The sequence below is a fragment of the Panicum virgatum genome, chromosome 1N (genome assembly GCF_016808335.1).
Source record: "Panicum virgatum strain AP13 chromosome 1N, P.virgatum_v5, whole genome shotgun sequence".
NCBI classification, from domain to species: Eukaryota; Viridiplantae; Streptophyta; class Magnoliopsida; order Poales; family Poaceae; genus Panicum; species Panicum virgatum.
In genome coordinates this window covers 11,123,264-11,140,222 of record NC_053145.1, presented here as the reverse complement: position 1 = coordinate 11,140,222, position 16,959 = coordinate 11,123,264, and the positions used below count along the sequence as shown (strand labels likewise).

The following is a 16,959-nucleotide window of genomic DNA, read 5'->3' as shown; positions in this document are numbered from 1 at the left end:
AGAGGCAGGCTTGCAATGAAGCTGAACCAAAAGCTTGTCCATAGCCAAAGTACTGGAGCTGACAACAATGATATCATCAACATATACCAAGAAGTAAATAGTGACACCCCCTTGCCGGAAATAAAACAGGGACGTGTCAGCTTTCGAGCCATGAAAACCAAGATCATGAAGTTTAGCACTTAACCGCGCGAACCACGCCCGCGGTGCTTGTTTAAGGCCATAAAGAGATTTATCAAGCTTGCACACATAATGAGGAAGCGTTGGATCTACAAACCCAGGGGGTTGCTTCATATAAACATCCTCCTCCAGAACACCATGTAAAAACGCGTTCTGAACATCTAGTTGACGAATACTCCATTGTTTTGAAACAGCAAGAGACAAAACAAGACGAATCTTAGCAGTCTTGACAACCGGACTAAAAGTATCTTCATAGTCCAGACCATACCTTTGCTTGAAACCTTTAGCAACAAGACGAGCTTTATAGCGGTCCACAGTACCATCTGACTTTTGTTTGACTTTATAAACCCACTTACAGTCAATCACATTCTGAGAGGGCTACGGAGGAACCAAATGCCACGTTTGATTACGAAGTAATGCATCATATTCAGAATGCATTGCAGCTTTCCAATGGTCAGAAGAAAGAGCATCCTGCAATGAAGATGGCTCGTGATGCATACTCGAGAGCCCATAACGAATTGTCCCGTCAGTAAATCGCTTAGGCATGAGAATATCATTCTGAAGACGTGTCCTGGGACGGCCAAGCGACGATCGGATAGGACCATTCACAGGACGCGGAGGCCCTAGAGGCGGAGGGGGTAAACGCCGCCGTACAACATCAACCGGCAGAGTCTGTGCAGCAGATCCGGGCAGAGGAGAACTGGCAGAGGGAGCAGCCACAGGAGATCCTTGGGGAATAGAATCCGACAGCGATAAATTTGAGGATGTCGGGGCAGGTGGCAGCTCCGGGCTGGAGGAACCTGGATCCGTAGGAGAGGATGCCAGCGCCATATCATGCAGAGGAGTAACGCTAGGTTCTGAGCTTGTATTAACACCAGAAGCCGTGCCTGACTCGGATGGGAGCTCCAAACTGCAAGAAGACTCGCCAGAACTTGCCGGTAATGGAAAGAACACCATAGAGGGCATACCAGCCGGATTTGCACCATTGTTCACACCTGTATCAACAGAAGGCAGCTCACAAGACTCGGGTGAAGCATCAGACATGTTAGAGGCACCAGAATTCATATCCTCATCATGAAAATTCTTAGGAAAAAGAAGAAGCTCATCACGAAGACGTTTGCCCGCATTAGGATTAAGAGTGGAAAAAGGGAAAATAGTTTCATCAAACACGACATCGCGAGAAATATACACCCGACCAGTAGCAATATCCAAGCACTTGTACCCTTTATGCATATCACTATAGCCAAGAAAGGCACATTGCTTGGAACGAAACTCAAGTTTATGTTTATTGTATGGTCGGAGATTAGGCCAACATGCACAGCCAAAGACACGAAGAGAGGAATAAGAGGGGGTCTCATCAAATAAACAAGTCAAAGGAGTGGAAAAATTGAGGACTCGTCTAGGAATACGGTTAATAAGGTATGTTGCAGTGAAAAAAGCCTCATCCCAGAATTTGAGGGGCATAGAAGCTTGGGCTAAAAGGGAGAGACCAACTTCTACAATATGACGATGCTTGCGCTCAGCAGAGCCATTTTGTTGATGAGCATGAGGACATGAAACATGGTGCGTGATGCCAATCTTTTGGAAAAACGAGTTAAGCTTTTGATATTCACCACCCCAGTCGGTTTGCATAGTGATAATTTTTGTGTTGAGAGAACGCTCAACAAGCTGTTGAAAATTAAGAAAGACTTGAAAAACATCAGATCGATTTTTAAGAAGATAGATCCATGTGTATTTACTAAAATCATCAATAAAACTGACATAATATTGATAATGACCAACAGACGAGGGGGCTGGTCCCCAAACATCTGAAAACACAAGTTGCAAGGGAAAAGAAGAAACACTATCCGACTGGGGATAAGGCAATTGATGACTCTTTGCCTTTTGACAAGCATCACAAATAGATGTACTGGGATCTTTAACAAAAGAGAGTTTATATTCCCTAAGGACTCGACTAACAATAGCAAGAGATGGGTGGCCTAAACGATGATGCCACCGAGAAGTAGAAGGCTTCACGACATGGTGAGCTTGGAGCTTGTGCGGTAGAGGGTAGAGGCCATCACGAGATCTACCGTGAAGAAGAGTTTTCTTCGTGTCCAGGTCCTTAACATAGAAAAAAGAGGGGTGGAATTCAAGGTAAACATCATTATCAGTAGTGAATTGATGAACAGAAATAAGATTTTTTGTAGAATCTGGAACGTGAAGCACCTTGTTGAAAGAAAAATCACGATGAGGAGTATGAAAACTAGATGTACCAACATGACATATGCTCATACCTTTGCCATTTGCCGCATGGATCTGTTCATCGCCTCCATAGCGCTCTCGCGACGTGATGCGATCTAAGTCATTTGTAATATGATCAGTAGATCCAGAATCAAAATACCAGTTAGTATCAACACCATAGGAGGGGACAGCAGAGGAGGCTGACTTCTGCTGTCTAGTCTTGAAGGGCCGTGTGCCACCATCTCGAGGTGGGACAAATTTTTTGTTGAAACGGTACCAGCAATCATGTACCGTGTGCCCAGTGCGCTCACAAAGCTGACAGACAGGGCTATCATCATCATTAGTATCATAGTCCTGAGGAACAGATCGCTCATTAGAACGTCCACCAGACACGGCACCACGACCTCGACCGGCAGTACCTCGGCCACGTCCTCGGGAATATCCGCGACCACGTCCACGTGAGAGAGCATTAGCAGAAGAGTATGATCTGAATTCATCAGAGGCTTGTTGACGTAGGCGAGCTTCATATGCAAGAAATTGGGCATACATATCACTAAGCGTGAGGTTTTCCTTAGAAACCATTGAAGAGACAAACGGATTATAATCCGCATTGAGACCATTGAGAATATATTCGATGATTTCATCATCATCAAGCTTTCTTCCAACAGCAGCAAGTTCATCAGCAAGACTCTTCATCTTGGAGTAATAGGCAGCTGCAGAAGAATCTCCTTTCTTCTCTCTAGATAGCTGGGAGCGGATCTGCAAGATTCTAGATTTCGATTGAGAAGCAAACATATCTGTAACAGCGCTCCATACTTCAGCAGCATGCTCACAGGAGGAAACTTGAACCAATATTTCTTTGGTCATTGAAGAGAGAAGATAGGAAAGAAGATGCTGATCCTGTTCGATCCAGCGATTATACGCCGGGTTGTCCACCTCTTCGATGGTTTGGTCAGCTTTCTGGGTCTTGATGGTTGATGAAGGTTGCAAGATAGATCCATCAAGAATTCCGACCAGCCGTGCGCCACGGATAGCCGGCAAGACCTGGGCTCGCCACACCAGGTAATTGTCCCGGGAGAGCTTCTCTGACACCGGGATTGAGAAGAAAAACGAAGCCCCCGTGCTTGTCGACGCCATCTAGATCGGCGACGAGAGAAAAAAACTCACGATTTGCAACTAGATGCTCTTGTGGAGAAGAGGCTCTGTTACCATGTAAGATACAATGGAACGGCTTGACCCTCAAGGGGCGCCGGGTACTTCATTATATAGTGACAGGCATGAGTACAAGACCGTATCAGGTACGGTACGAAACATAGGAGTCCAGTTAGGATACTAGAGTCCTACTCCTATACATTACGTATTTCTACAATCACCATCCCAACAGCATGCGAGCTATATTTGCAAGCAAAGAATATATCCGCTCTTGTAGCATACGGGTCAGCCTTACCAGTTACTCCTGGTGATACAATTTATGCAATGCCGATACCCCCTGGCTACTCCGCCATCACCGTCGAGCAGATAGATGCAATGAACAGAGATAATGAAAAGCTCGAGCTCGATTTTGTTGGAGGGGACGAAGATAATATTTTAGGAGACGCACTCCACGGGGGTCGTTCTATGGCACAAGGCCTACATCAAACTTATTGGGAATACAACGGCTCCTGTGGATCCCCCTTCTTTGCCAGGTGTGGATAATGATGATAGTTTCGATGACCGTGATCCTTCTCTGTAATCTTGATAAACATCGTCTCCACCTGGGCAAAGGGCCCGGAGTACTCCAACACCTCCAGCACCGGGTAAAGGAAAGAAACATACCTCATCCCTCCCATCGAATGGACCCCCCATAAGAAGCAAAAAAAGGTCGAAAAGAAATAGGCCCTAAGAAATTACCTTACAAGATGATCAACGAGAAAATGAAGAAGCACACGCACTGCGAGGTGATAGAACATTTCAAATCTAAAGTGCCAGAGATGAGGGTGCCACTCGATCCGTAGCAAAGGTCTACGCATGCTTGAGCAACCCTAAGAGACATATAAAACTACCCTTGAACTATGACCGCACACATATAAAGGCCCACCAGAAACAAAATTTTTTTTGGAAGACTGTTCCTCAGCTAGGTACACAACAAAAAGAACTTGAGCAAATGGGAATGACGCATGAGCAGGCAGCGGAGCAAATGGATGATATCCCATTCGTTGAAGCTGTTGGTCTTCCATATGAGCCTGGAAAACCTTTTTGTCACTAGTGGATGAGATCAGTCTAGGCACGCAGATGTACCTGCAAAAGTCGAAGGAAGAAATATACATGTTTGGAATTAAGTATCGCGACCAGGATTTGTTCCATGGGGATGATGACTTCTGGGTGGAGTTCGAACATGTGCATGCAGTATACCGTTGAGACGCCCTCAACATTTCTCTCCCCTCACAATTTGGGTTCTGTAAGCATCAATTAAAGTCTAGATTAATACATTATATTAAACAATGCCGTATTCTTTGTGTACTATCTAATTTATATTGTATCGTGTTGTATGGAGATTCAAAGGTGCTGAAAAGAAGGATAGCATCATATGGTGGGCTTCATGAGTCCCTTGCAAATCATCAAGGAAATTTACAGACAAAATATCAGGAGACATGTCAAAACTTGTACAAAGCCCTAATTGCGCAATATTACAAATCCTATATAGTCATACCCCACGCCTTTGAGTAAGCCTTGATCGACTTGTAGTTATTTCTATTCCTAAATAAATATTATGTCTAATGCATGTATATATGCCTGTATATCTATATGTGCATCTTTCTTTGGATTTTACTCGCACTTTGCGTGGAGTCTAGCAAACTTTTAGTGTTCGACTCATTGAGGAAGAAAAAGACGAAAATCCAACACATCATAGACCCATATTGAACAGATAAGTTTAATTTGGACAATCAAATTCTTTTAATTTTAAGCAGGGTGTGGAAAAAAATTGTGAAAAGGAAAAAAGGAGGTGGTGAATGGAAGGAGGAATTGGACGTTATAATGGATTTTTTGGTATGTGGGGTCGTGAACGTTTTACTTATCTCATTTGTTCTGCATAGGCATATACAAATATTATATAACTAATTTATTTCTCCTATAGTGTGCAAGGCAAAAATAAGGAAATAATTGGTGTGGCTACTACGTTTGTGAGTTCATGCACTCTCTAACCCGTTGCAGGAAGGCTACGACAGAGGACCTAAGAGTATGTACAAACTGCTTACAATTATGTTTCCGTAATTATACTGAAGCTATGAATTAATATATCGAGTTTTTTCGATATAATAGATGATGCAAATTAGGGATGAAGTTTACGCTGTGGATATGATAAAGTTCGTGTCGGAGCAGCTCATAGGATTCATTATGAAGGAGATCCTCGATCCGAGAGGTGAGTTCTACCACGACGGCCATATCATTAGACGATCTGCATCGAAGACCCGAGGGGCTTAATACTTGCATTGTAATCGTGATAGAAATGATTGGTTGTTGCATTTGTAGTACTTGTGATCTTGACGTTTGTATATTTGTAAACATTATTATACCTAAAGAACATAATTACATGATTGGCAGTGATATTTAGTTTTTTCATACATTATTTTAACTCAAATACGACTAATAAACATATAGTAGTGTATTGCTCGGGTACATGTAGCAATTCTAAAATAATAAACAGTAATAAATAATCGAAATAAAAGAGAATTTGGTAAAAGGGGGGAAACCCTTTGGTAACGCAAGCTGGCGGCACCTTTCGTACCAGTTGGTATTTCCAACCGGTACCAAAGGTGGCCTTAGGCACCGAGTGAAATATACCCAGTGTCCTAGACTGAGACTTTCGGTCTCATTTCCCTAGTGCCGGTTGCAGAACCGGGACCAAAGCCGGTTTTCAACCGGTACTAAGGGCCCTCTCTCTGATCTGTCATTGTTGAAACATTACTTGGGGAAAATATATATCCTCCCCCAAACATTTTTCTTAACGAAGTATCCTCTTGAAACATGAAACTTGCGAGTTGGGACTGGCCTCTGCAGTGCACTAGGTCAACATTGGATATGTCCAATCCAATAATCCATAGGTGAAAATGCATTCCACTACATGTGGTGGGCATTATACTTCAGGTCGCCCATCAATGTGATAATGCACACAATTATCTTATCAGCATGTAGGGTTACTGAGTGATGTCAAATCTAGACGCACCTCTTGTCCTCTGCTTCTCAATCATGCATATTACGTGCTCGTTTCCCAGTATTCCTCCCACTCCTTTTCTGCTTCATTTGCGGGGAACCTTTTCATCCCACTCACTTTGCTTCCTCCCGGCCCTACAAATACCGGCCATCGTGTGCTAGGTTTCTACAGCACAGCAAGGCACTGCTGGGCTTCGATCCAGCTTCCAATGGCGAACCTACTCACAGCTCTCCTGCTCCTCTTGGTGAGCATATATGCGCACATGTACACAGTTAATGATGCACACGAAACATTAATTTGTATACTTTGTGATTTATCTTGTTTGCTAATTACATCCAATAAATAAAATTTCATATGCATCTGCAACCAGGTCGCTGCAGTGATAGCTTCAGGTCTGTATGAGGATGACCCGGGTGGCGGCGGCGGCGGCGGTCGTTCTAGCGGAGGAGCTAAGGGGGCTCCAGCACCTCCTACTGGCTGCAGCAGGTCCATTAAGCCTAAGAGGCCCATGGGGGAGGAGGTGTGGAGGGGAAAGGATGCGAGAGAGGAAGAGGAGGAAGAAGAAGCCAGCCCAACCTATACTTTGCCGCTAGGTTCACACTTGGACACGGCCTTCTTCCTTCTGAATCACCTTTACCCGGGCTCAAAGATGACCCTCCACTTCACCCGTGATGCCGCTGCACCCATGCTCCCACGCGCCCAGGCCGACTCCATCCCTTTCACCTCTGCCAAGATCCGGGAGATCCTCTCCCGCCTCTCCGTCCCAGCTGGCTCCCTGGCCGCCGAGGACATACGCTCCACCCTCGCCGAGTGCGAGGCCCCGCCGCTCTCCGGCGTGGCTGCCCAGCGCTGCGCCACCTCCTTCGAGTCCATGGTTGACCTCGCCGCCTCCTGCCTCGGCACCCGAGACATCCACCTGCCGGCGATGAGCAGGCTCAGCTTGATTAAGGAGGGGTCGTCGGTCCCGACACAGGCCTACGTGGTGGAGTCTATCAGGCTCCTGCTGGTGGCCGGCGGGGACATAGTTGCCTGCCACCGCATGCCCTACCCGTACGCTGTTTTTGTGTGCCACATGACCAAAGCCGCCGTGTACGCGGTGACCCTTGCCGGCGCTGACCGGACCAAGGCTGAGGCTCTGACGGCGTGCCACAAAGACGCGTGGCCACAGGACAAGAACATCGCCGTGGTGCCGGGGGCCTTGCCGGTGTGCCACTTCCTGTCCCAGGACAGCATGCTGTGGGTGCGCAAGTAAAAACATAAGCCTGCGTTATTAGCAAATGCTGAGGTTGGACGTACATGGGTATGAAGGTACATGCTTTGCAAAACATGAAGGAAGTTGGCCCTCTAATCCGCGGCTTGTTAACAAAAAGACAAACTATATAAAGAATAATATTAATAACATGTAATATATCAAAGAAGTAAAATGTTAAAATATATTTCATAATGAATCTAATGTTGCTCATTCGACGTCGTAAATATTATTTTTTTATAAACTTCAAACTTTTGGATATATAGTTTCACCTAGGAAAACTCCGAATGTTTTATATTGCAGGACGGGGAATAGAAGAGTGGCGATAGCTGCTGAGCTTAAACTTGGTCAAGATCGGGGGAGATTAGAACAAAAGTACCGCATTTATTAGCTATTCGTTTTGGGTCAGAGTGGTGTGTCCTTTGTGCAAGCTCCAGAGTTTCAATAAGGCTGTGTGTAAGGACATTCCTTAATAAATTAAAGCTCTCAAAAAAATAAAGATATCTCCTTTGGCCAAAAAAAAAAGTTAATTCAATGACTTGGCATCGACTAATCCCGGTCTGCCGGACGAGTACTATTAATCTTTCCGACCCACGCGGCAACAACTTGACGAAACAACTCAAATTCAAGGAAGTCTAGCAGGTTAACGCAAAGATTCTTTGCGAGGTGCATTACGTCAATTGCGCTGCGGACCTTTAAGCTTTCCATTAAGGTAAATCCTAAAATATACTCTTCTCCTTCCACATAAGTGCGCGTCCGTCATCACTCTTTATTGATCTGCTGCCAGATCCCTTTCCGAAGACTACTTTTATTTATTTTACCATTTCAAATACCATTTTCCCAAAACAGTGCTTGGGGTTCTCTAGCCTGATGATGCTCAAATGATGACAGTGATTGTACGCCACATCGTCTGGATCCTCTGGGGAGACTGCGGCCCTGCGAATGGTGCCCCCTAGCGTTGGCAGCACTTAGAGTGGAGAAGTTCATCACATCAGGAGGCATCCCAAGAGATGAAGTGGGAACATAGCCAACTGGTGTGCTGAAGATGTTCCTCTACGCCGATGAAGCAATCGACGATGAACTCACGGTGTAGGCCGGCGCCATCTATACCGGTGTTCCCAGAGATGGAAACACTAGTGGCTGAGAGATCGGAGGTAGCATGGGAGCAGATCCTGCGCCCCCCTGAGCCAGGGCGGCTGCCATCGACTAGGAGTCGATGCTTGTTGCGGCAGATGCTGGCGCTCCGCCTACAGATCCAGCTGATGACCCCGATTGGGAGTTAACACGGCCCTGTGTATCCACGTTGCCACTGGCCACTCATCATCTGATATATGGCATTTTAGATCGAATTCTTCAAGACGTTCGACCAGTTGATCAGAGCATGGCTTCGTGGATCCTATCTTTCAACTTCGTCGTATCTTCGCCAATGGTGATGTTACGTGGCACTGGGAGCGGAGTCCTCTGCACCACCTTGTCCCTTGTGAGAGCGTTGAAGGACCTTGTCCCTTGTGAGAGCGCCGAAGGACCAGAGGCAAGTTCGCTTGAACTCCTCCATGGCGTCATGGATCAGCTTCTTCTTATCGTCGTTGAGGTCATCCTCGATGATGGGGTGATGTTGTTGGCATCGAGACCCGATCCATCAACCCCCTTGGCGTTATCACTGGCCTATTTGACTTCGACCATGTTGATGTAGTTATACATATTGTTTGTTGTGGATGTTGCTGGCATGTCCCACCAAGCATGCCAAGAAGCATGTTGACGCAAAAATCCACGGGTCGGATCTCTGCGCTCCACGTATGCTAGGCCCAAGGAGATCTTCTTCACTCCAACGTACCGAACCCAGATCGGCACGCGTGTGGTGTGCACTGGCATGCTAGTCAATTTGACCTGCAATTGACAAATGAGGTAAATATTAAATTCTGGGGCTATCGGCTGACCAGCAGATATCGATGATGTCAGCAATCAACTATCATTTAGCCAATCTGGTAAGAGCAAGCTACACTTAAAGCAACGTAGCTTGGGAATAACACCTAGATCTAGATCCAATCGGTGTGCGTGATCAGATTACGGATGGGAGCCGATCAAAGTAGATCTAAGCTGGATAAATTGTGCTAAAAACTTAAAACAAACAAGATTAAATGGATTAACCTACTTGTGATAAAAGCAAAAACAAATTAGACTAACAGATCAATTAATCTAATGTGTCGATAGCTTTTACCGATAACTTGTGAATAAATTAGATCTGGGTAAAAGCGATGCACCGTAAACCTATGATCTAACATATTCGATAACTGGAGTGCTATAGACAGAGGAAGAAGCGATACGCCGTCACCTGGACCTATCTACACAACACGACTCAGAACTTACCAGCAAACCGGAGTCGAAGAAGATGTAGCCCTGCTTGCCAAGAAGAACTCGTAAAAGAAAAATCTACTGCAACTAGGGTTTTTGCGAAGCCGCCGACATGAAAAGTAGATGCAAGGTAATGTAGAGGATTTTCTTAGATGTGGTTGATCAAAGTTTACAAATGTCGAAGGTCTGCTATTTATAGCCAAAACCTAGACCCCTTGTCGATTGTGACTTAGATTACAACTTGACTCACAAGAAAACAAACTTTCTAAAACAATCTAACCCTAAAGCTTAACGTGATAACTTGCTGAGTCACTCGCCAACCCAAATCTTATCCATCGCCTATGATGTTCTTTTGGCCCATAGGCCGAATATGCTTTTCCATTCTTCGAATTCTAGCATCGGCCCATTCTCATTGGCTACGCGCCTAATCAGTTGACACATTCCAAAAAATGGTCTCAACAATATGAAGGATCAGGATGCCAAGAGGGGGGTGGGGGGTGGGCAAGGTGCTGATTTCTGATCGGGCCAAGCGATCGGGAGTCGTTGACCCTAGGGTTCAAGTGTCAGCTGACCAACTCAGGGGTTAGAGCTGATACAAACAAGGAGAAGGTTCCAGGATGTCTCGCCGTGTGGTGTCTCAGATGCTGCTGAATAAGTACCACTGACAACAAGAGAAGGAGAGACACCGACAATAAGAGCGAGCCTGGCACAAAGAGAACCACTGGTGATGCCCATTTTTCATGCATTGCTGGAATGAAGGCCTGCGCTTGCCATCGGCCAAAAACGGCCCCGAATGTAATGCTCCATGTGGAGGTTATTCTCCATACAAAAGGCAGTGCTACAATGGTCGAGACCAACAGCTGATTCATAGGGACGAGTCACAAAGAAGGCACACTCCTGTCCATGAAAAAGAATCACCCCTCAGGAGCAGCTGGAAGAAGAAGCTGATGCTCGTGTCCCTCATGAGAAGCCTTTGGTTCGTGAAGACGAGTACCAATACGATTCTGAGTACAATCCTTCCTAGTGGTGTCCTGGAGGGTTAACCAGGTCGTAGAAGAGGAGAGTGCAGAGGCTACGTCATCAGGAACAGCAACAAGAGGAGTGCGCTCGTGATGAGAGACGTCCAATATCTCAAGTGTGGCGTGCCAAGGAAAAGCCGATCCATGTAGTCGGCTCTGAACTTTCCCTTGGCGATGGTGACAATTGAAAACCTTGCAGTCCAATCTCCATTGGCTCATGATGGTTCATCTTTCAATGTGCTGGAGGGTGTGTTGCTCATGCAAGAGAGGAACATGAACTCAATTGGCACCTTATTTCAATTTAGGATTCTGAGAAGTTAATGAAGCTCCAAACGAATGCCTGAACAAGCAAGCAACATTTTTGGGAAGTCAATTCAGAGTTGATCTAGCATTCATTTCTTCTAAGGTCTGTCCTGAGCTCTCTGTTTTTTTTTTGCATTGCATAGATTTCTTTCGGTTTTTCGTTTGGTATCTTTGAAGCCACTCAACATCTGAAATTCAAGTTTAAGAAATACTACCTCTATTTCACAATGTTTGGCCTGCCCAGACACATAGGATGCTCAAAAGCCAAGTGATTTTGAATGAAATCAGATCATTCTTGGTTACCTTTGATAGATGAACTATTGATCTGTATTATCGCTACGAATCTGACATAATTTCATTTAATCTTCAAAAAAACTCTGCCATCTAGGTATGTGGACCGGACAAATACTTCAAAACAATTACTTTAATCCTTTTGCCTCTAGTGTAAACCTAGAGCTGTTTCCAATTCTCATGTTTCTCCTAAGGGGATTGCAATTTAATTTCCAACAAAAAAGGGTTAACTTGATATATGGTGCTGATTGTCCTCTACTCATTGCATAATATTACAACTAGGTCAGCAGCGCGCTACGCCGCGCCCATCTGGACGGTGCTTCTCTTTGTTAGGACTGGAGCATTGGCATGGGCTCCCATGGTGCTGGTGGGCTGGGCTGCTGCTATGCTTGCGGACTGGGCTGCTGGTAGACGGCGTGCTTGCTGTCGGTGGCGCTCCGTGGCCGTTTGGAGTGACGTTGCAACGATATAGGTAAGGATGGATTCGGATTGGATACGGATGAAATCGGATCCGGATGTCACCTTTTACCACATTTTAATCCGGATACGAATGCGAATGCGGATCTCATCGGATACGAATACAAAACGGATAGTTTGAATTCGGATTCGGATCCGGATACCTTCTCGATTTGAAACATAGAGCTATCATGAGTATCAGTTTATTTTGTCAACAATTTTATAGTAAATCAAAATCATTATACAAGTAGTGAGTAAAAGATTAGAAGGTAACTAATAGAAAAAGAATATAATTATCTATGCATAGCTTTTATATTAAATATATAATACTAATTATAAATGTAAAATAAATAAATATTTAAATACTTAATAATTAAGATATATAAAAAAGATTTTATCATTAAATAAATAATTAATTTGACTCGTATTAAATAATTTTAATCATGAAATAAATATATTAAATAGTTAAAGTTAATTTTTATATCATTACTAATTTTAATAAATATATTATTAGTTATCTAGCTTTCTAAGTAATTTAAATAGTGTACATCATCAAGTAATTAGGTATAAAGATAAGTTTAACATTGTCTCACTAGTCACTTTTTCTTTGCGGATACGGATGTGATCGGATATTCCTCGAATACGAATATGGAATCGGATAGAGAAAAGTTCTTAAAATCGGATTCGGATGCATCCATATCGGCTCTTTGCCGTTAGCGAGGCGTGGAGTGCGGCAAGCGAAGCAGGGCATCAACGGAAGCTTTGGCTACCGGGAGACCTCAGTTTTTCTTTTGCAGCACAACATCAGTTGCTGGACCCACCCATGTGCCCACAGCCGCAAGTATCTCTAGCTGCTTCCCGATATTTGTACTGGCTCAGAGGCTCAGACTCACTCCCCATCTTCCTCCTTGATCTCATGAAGCTCCCACGCCCTCCATCCATGGCCGCCGTCCATCTCCCTCAATCTCAGGAAGCTCCATGCCTTCTCCAAATCCATGGCCGCTGTCCTTCTACCTCGTAGGGCACAGCCAGAGGTGGTTCACCGTCCATATCGGCCTCACGCAGTGATCGCGGTGGAGATGGTGACGACCATGGATAAAAGCGGGGCGACAGCTGCTGCAGCGCGGCGCCCTCGAGCTGCGCCTCCACCTCCGCCCCTCTACAGCGGCCCACCTCCGCACCAAGGAGGCAACACCGCCGCCTCGGCCCCTCTGCCCCGGCCCACCTCCCCAGCCACGCCTCCACCTCCGGCCCCGGGAGCCGGCACTGGCGCGCCGCCTCCCTCCCCCAGCGGCGTCTCCGCATCCACGTCCAGGAACCAGCGCCACCGCCAGCCCTCCCCACCCGCCCCTCCGCATCCACGGCTGGCCGCGGAACTCGCCCAACCGTGCCCCCTCCTTGGCGCTCGGATGCGGCCGGCGCGGCTCTAGTGGGTGGGCGATGCGGATACCCCGACGCGGCCTCGATCCGGTGGGTGTGGCCCTGGCGGAGAGCGGCGCGGCCTCTGGCCGACTCGGCGGCGCGCCGGTGCGTCCAGCTGGCGCCTCCTCCTCCACTCACGGGCGCCGCCTCCGCCTCCTTGCCCAAGAGTCACCACCGCCACCTGTACCCTGCTCCCAAGATCCGCCGCACCCCTCCTTCACTCCGCTACGGTGGCCGACCGCCGCCTCCACGCCCCGCCGCGCCTGACGACATGGCCTCCGCGCACACCACAGTCCACGAGCATGGGCACGGCGGGCGGCGCCGGAGGGGAAGTGCGGGGGTGGAGGGCGGACCCGATGTGCGAAGAGGAGACGGCGTTTCCAGGGCCCGCGTCGGGCTTCTCCCACACGCAGCGGGCGGGGGAGTGCTGGGTCCACCGAGACACGTGTTGGCTCCACGTTCTCTAATTGCTCTCAGGCCTCCCTTTCCACGTTTTATAGGAGTAAGAGTATTTGGTGGCACTCTAGACTTCTTTTCTCGTTCTGAAATGTAGGTATGTGCTCAACACATCGCAACTCTAAACAACTTCGATGGGTTATGACCGTAGCTAATTTCCTCATGTAAACTGTGCGCGAGTTTCTTCGTCTCTGCAGGTGCTATTCGGAGGAACATATTGGATCCGGTTTTGGGCGCAGCTGCAAAAAGAAGAGGAAAGGCTGCCGGTGTTAGAGGGGTGCCGCGCACTTGAGTTCTTTGCCATGGAAGTCTTCGCGTCGAATGGATGGCCTTTTATTAATCGGATTGCTTATGTTTAAGCACATTTTAATCTCTCTTACTTTTGCTACTCTGTTTCGTTTTTGTTCAGACGCTTTGTGCGGTGTGGTTGTGTTCTCGAACAGCTATATGTATCAATCGATACAGCGGCTAGAATATGCTTAATATATTCCCTTATCTAAAAAAAATGAGAAAAAACCATGTGAGAACTCACCAGTGGACTGTAGCTTTATGTTCTGGCTGAATACGCCATATTTTTCTAATGAAGCAACGGTATACGAAGTCTATCTTTGTCATTTCTGCTATTTTTTTTAACTTGCCCAGAACCTTCTTAACATAATAAATTAGCATAGTTACTTTTACTCGTAGGATTATTGCAGGGGGACTTATAGAGAAACAATTGATGTAAATGATATAAGGTCAGGATAAAGTTTGGTATACGATCACTGGGAGCAGAAAATTTTGGAAAGCTAAATCGATAAATATGTTGAACCATGGTATTATACTAAGAATTTTGTTATTCACGTATGAAAATTTGGTACATTTGGCGAAGTGAGTTGAATCATGGTATTATTAGAAGTTTGTCTTTCTGGAAGAGTCAAGCTAACCAATGTACATGGTTGTAATCAACAGTTAGTCCGAGACATAGGAAAGCTATTAAACACTGGGGAAGTTGATCAAACTATTAAATGACCTGGGGAAATTCAAGTGCTTGTGCTTCTCAGCTTCTGACTACAGTTAATCCACTTTTTGACTGGTTGCCTTCAGCGTCGTAGTGCCAACATGTTCCTTAGGTTCTCATTTTGGATTGCATATTTGAACTTGGCATGAAAGCCATTTACAAATAGGGTTAAATGGCTTTCCAGCCAGCTTAGAATATGTTCACGGGGGACCACATTGTCGCCCACCACTATTACAAAAACTAATTTACTGCGACCTTTTTTAGCACCTCTAAGGCGGACATAAAAAATAACTGCCTCTGTTAATGATCAGCATTAACACAGGTGATCATTTTTTCTTAAACGAGGCGGTTAAAAAACCGTCTCACAAAATCGATTAACAGAGACGGTCGACATTAAGGTGACAACCTCTGTTAATACTCTTATTTTCAGAGGCGGTCCACTTATAAAAGCCTGCCTCGGTTAATAGACCAAAGCCAATAAATGCCCATATGAGCCCGGTTACAGATATTGTTATATAAAGGAAACTCTAAACCCACTCCACACACTCTCTCTCCCTCCCTCCCTTCTCTCTGCTCACTCTCTCTTTCGCACACGCGGCCGGCGGCCCTCTCTCTCTCACATGCGGGTGGCGATGGCGGCGGCAGATTTGGTGCCCAACTCCTTCCTCGCGACGGGCAGTGGGCGGCCTCGATGGGCGGCACGCGCGTGGCGGCGCGGGCAGTGGTGGCGGCGGCGAGCGGCAATGAGCGGTGAGTAGCACGCGGGGGCTGCAGCGGCACGCGGCGGCGGCAACAGCCGATGGGCTCGGGCAGGCTTTCCTTTTTTTTCTTTTCTATTAACTGAGGCGTGCAGGAAACCATCTAAGACAATGTCTCATTTGCTATGACATTTTGTCCGAGGCAGTTGGGGTTGGCCGCCTCTGTTAATGATTTTTGACCGCCTCAGAAAATATTTATTGTAGTAGTGCACCCCTGTAAATGTCTTTTATAAGGGCAGATCACAGTGTCGCCCGCCTCTGTAAATGCCTTTTACAGGAGTGGGCCTTAACGTTGCCTACCCCTTTAAAGGCATCTACAGAAGCAGGCGCCTTACCATCTGTGTAAATGCATGATTTGCACAGGCTTTCATCTACAAGCTGTCGCTGCTACCACCTTCTGTTTTGGTCGCCTGTGTAAATGGTTTCTGCAGTAGTGTTCACTACTACAGATATGGTCATTGCAATTGGCCTACCACCGCCGGTTTGAACCTGGCGGTAATATTCTATCAGCACCAGTTCCAAATAGTCTCCAGTCATCGTAGCAAATATTATATGGAATGCTATTTTTATTGGAGTATCAACCGCAAGTATACTCCACAAAGTATGAACACAAATAAAAACTGCTTCTAGCAAAATTAAATGTATCCCCGTGTATTGTTAGTATGGCAGCAACCATATATCAGAAAAGATCACAACTATTGCTGTCCAATATATAGTATGCACGTCAACATATCATAGATAAATATTGTAGATGGCAAAAATAAAGGGGAAAAGGAGATAATAAAAGTAGAAAATATTTCCTATCACAACCATATGCAAGCAAACATACAAACAATTACATAAATATAGCTGGTACTAGAATCATTATATTTTGTTTAATATATAACCAACATAGAAGGCACAGAATTGTTTAGACCAACAACTTGTGCAGCACTGATGCACTGGTACATGAGGCTGGATCAACTTGTCGCCGCCTCACAATTTTCCACGGTTCCACCACCGTACCTGTGCACCACAAGGAATCAACCAAAATCAAGGGACGATACGACAGACAAATAACA

The 16,959-nt window shown here is 45.9% G+C and overlaps 1 protein-coding gene and 1 non-coding gene across 4 annotated transcripts; one reads left to right on the top strand and one right to left on the bottom strand.

The window, feature by feature from the left end:
- Positions 1-2,920: 2,920 nt before the first annotated feature.
- Positions 2,921-3,057, bottom strand: LOC120657876. Its single transcript, XR_005668409.1, has one exon. It is a non-coding gene; the product is annotated as a small nucleolar RNA Z247 (small nucleolar RNA).
- A 3,628-nt stretch (positions 3,058-6,685) lies between these two features.
- Positions 6,686-9,552, top strand: LOC120655128 (BURP domain-containing protein 6-like). Of its 3 annotated transcripts, XR_005667334.1 has the most exons (4): positions 6,686-6,836; positions 6,963-7,900; positions 8,145-8,553; positions 8,733-9,552. XR_005667334.1 is itself a non-coding variant. In XM_039932846.1 (2 exons), the coding sequence occupies exons 1-2, from the start codon at positions 6,801-6,803 to the stop codon at positions 7,842-7,844; spliced, it is 918 nt and encodes a 305-aa protein (XP_039788780.1). In that variant the 5' UTR covers positions 6,686-6,800; the 3' UTR covers positions 7,845-9,218. The 3 variants fall into 3 exon arrangements, 1 of the variants encoding a protein (XP_039788780.1); XR_005667333.1 differs by having other exon boundaries at positions 6,963-8,553; positions 8,733-9,218; XM_039932846.1 differs by having other exon boundaries at positions 6,963-9,218.
- Positions 9,553-16,959: the final 7,407 nt, after the last annotated feature.

Coding starts and splice junctions, on each gene's coding strand:
- LOC120655128 (XM_039932846.1), top strand. CDS start 6,801: ATGGCGAACCTACTCACAGCTCTCCTGCTCCTCTTG. Junction 6,837..6,962: donor CAGCTCTCCTGCTCCTCTTG/GTGAGCATATAT, acceptor ATCTGCAACCAG/GTCGCTGCAGTGATAGCTTC.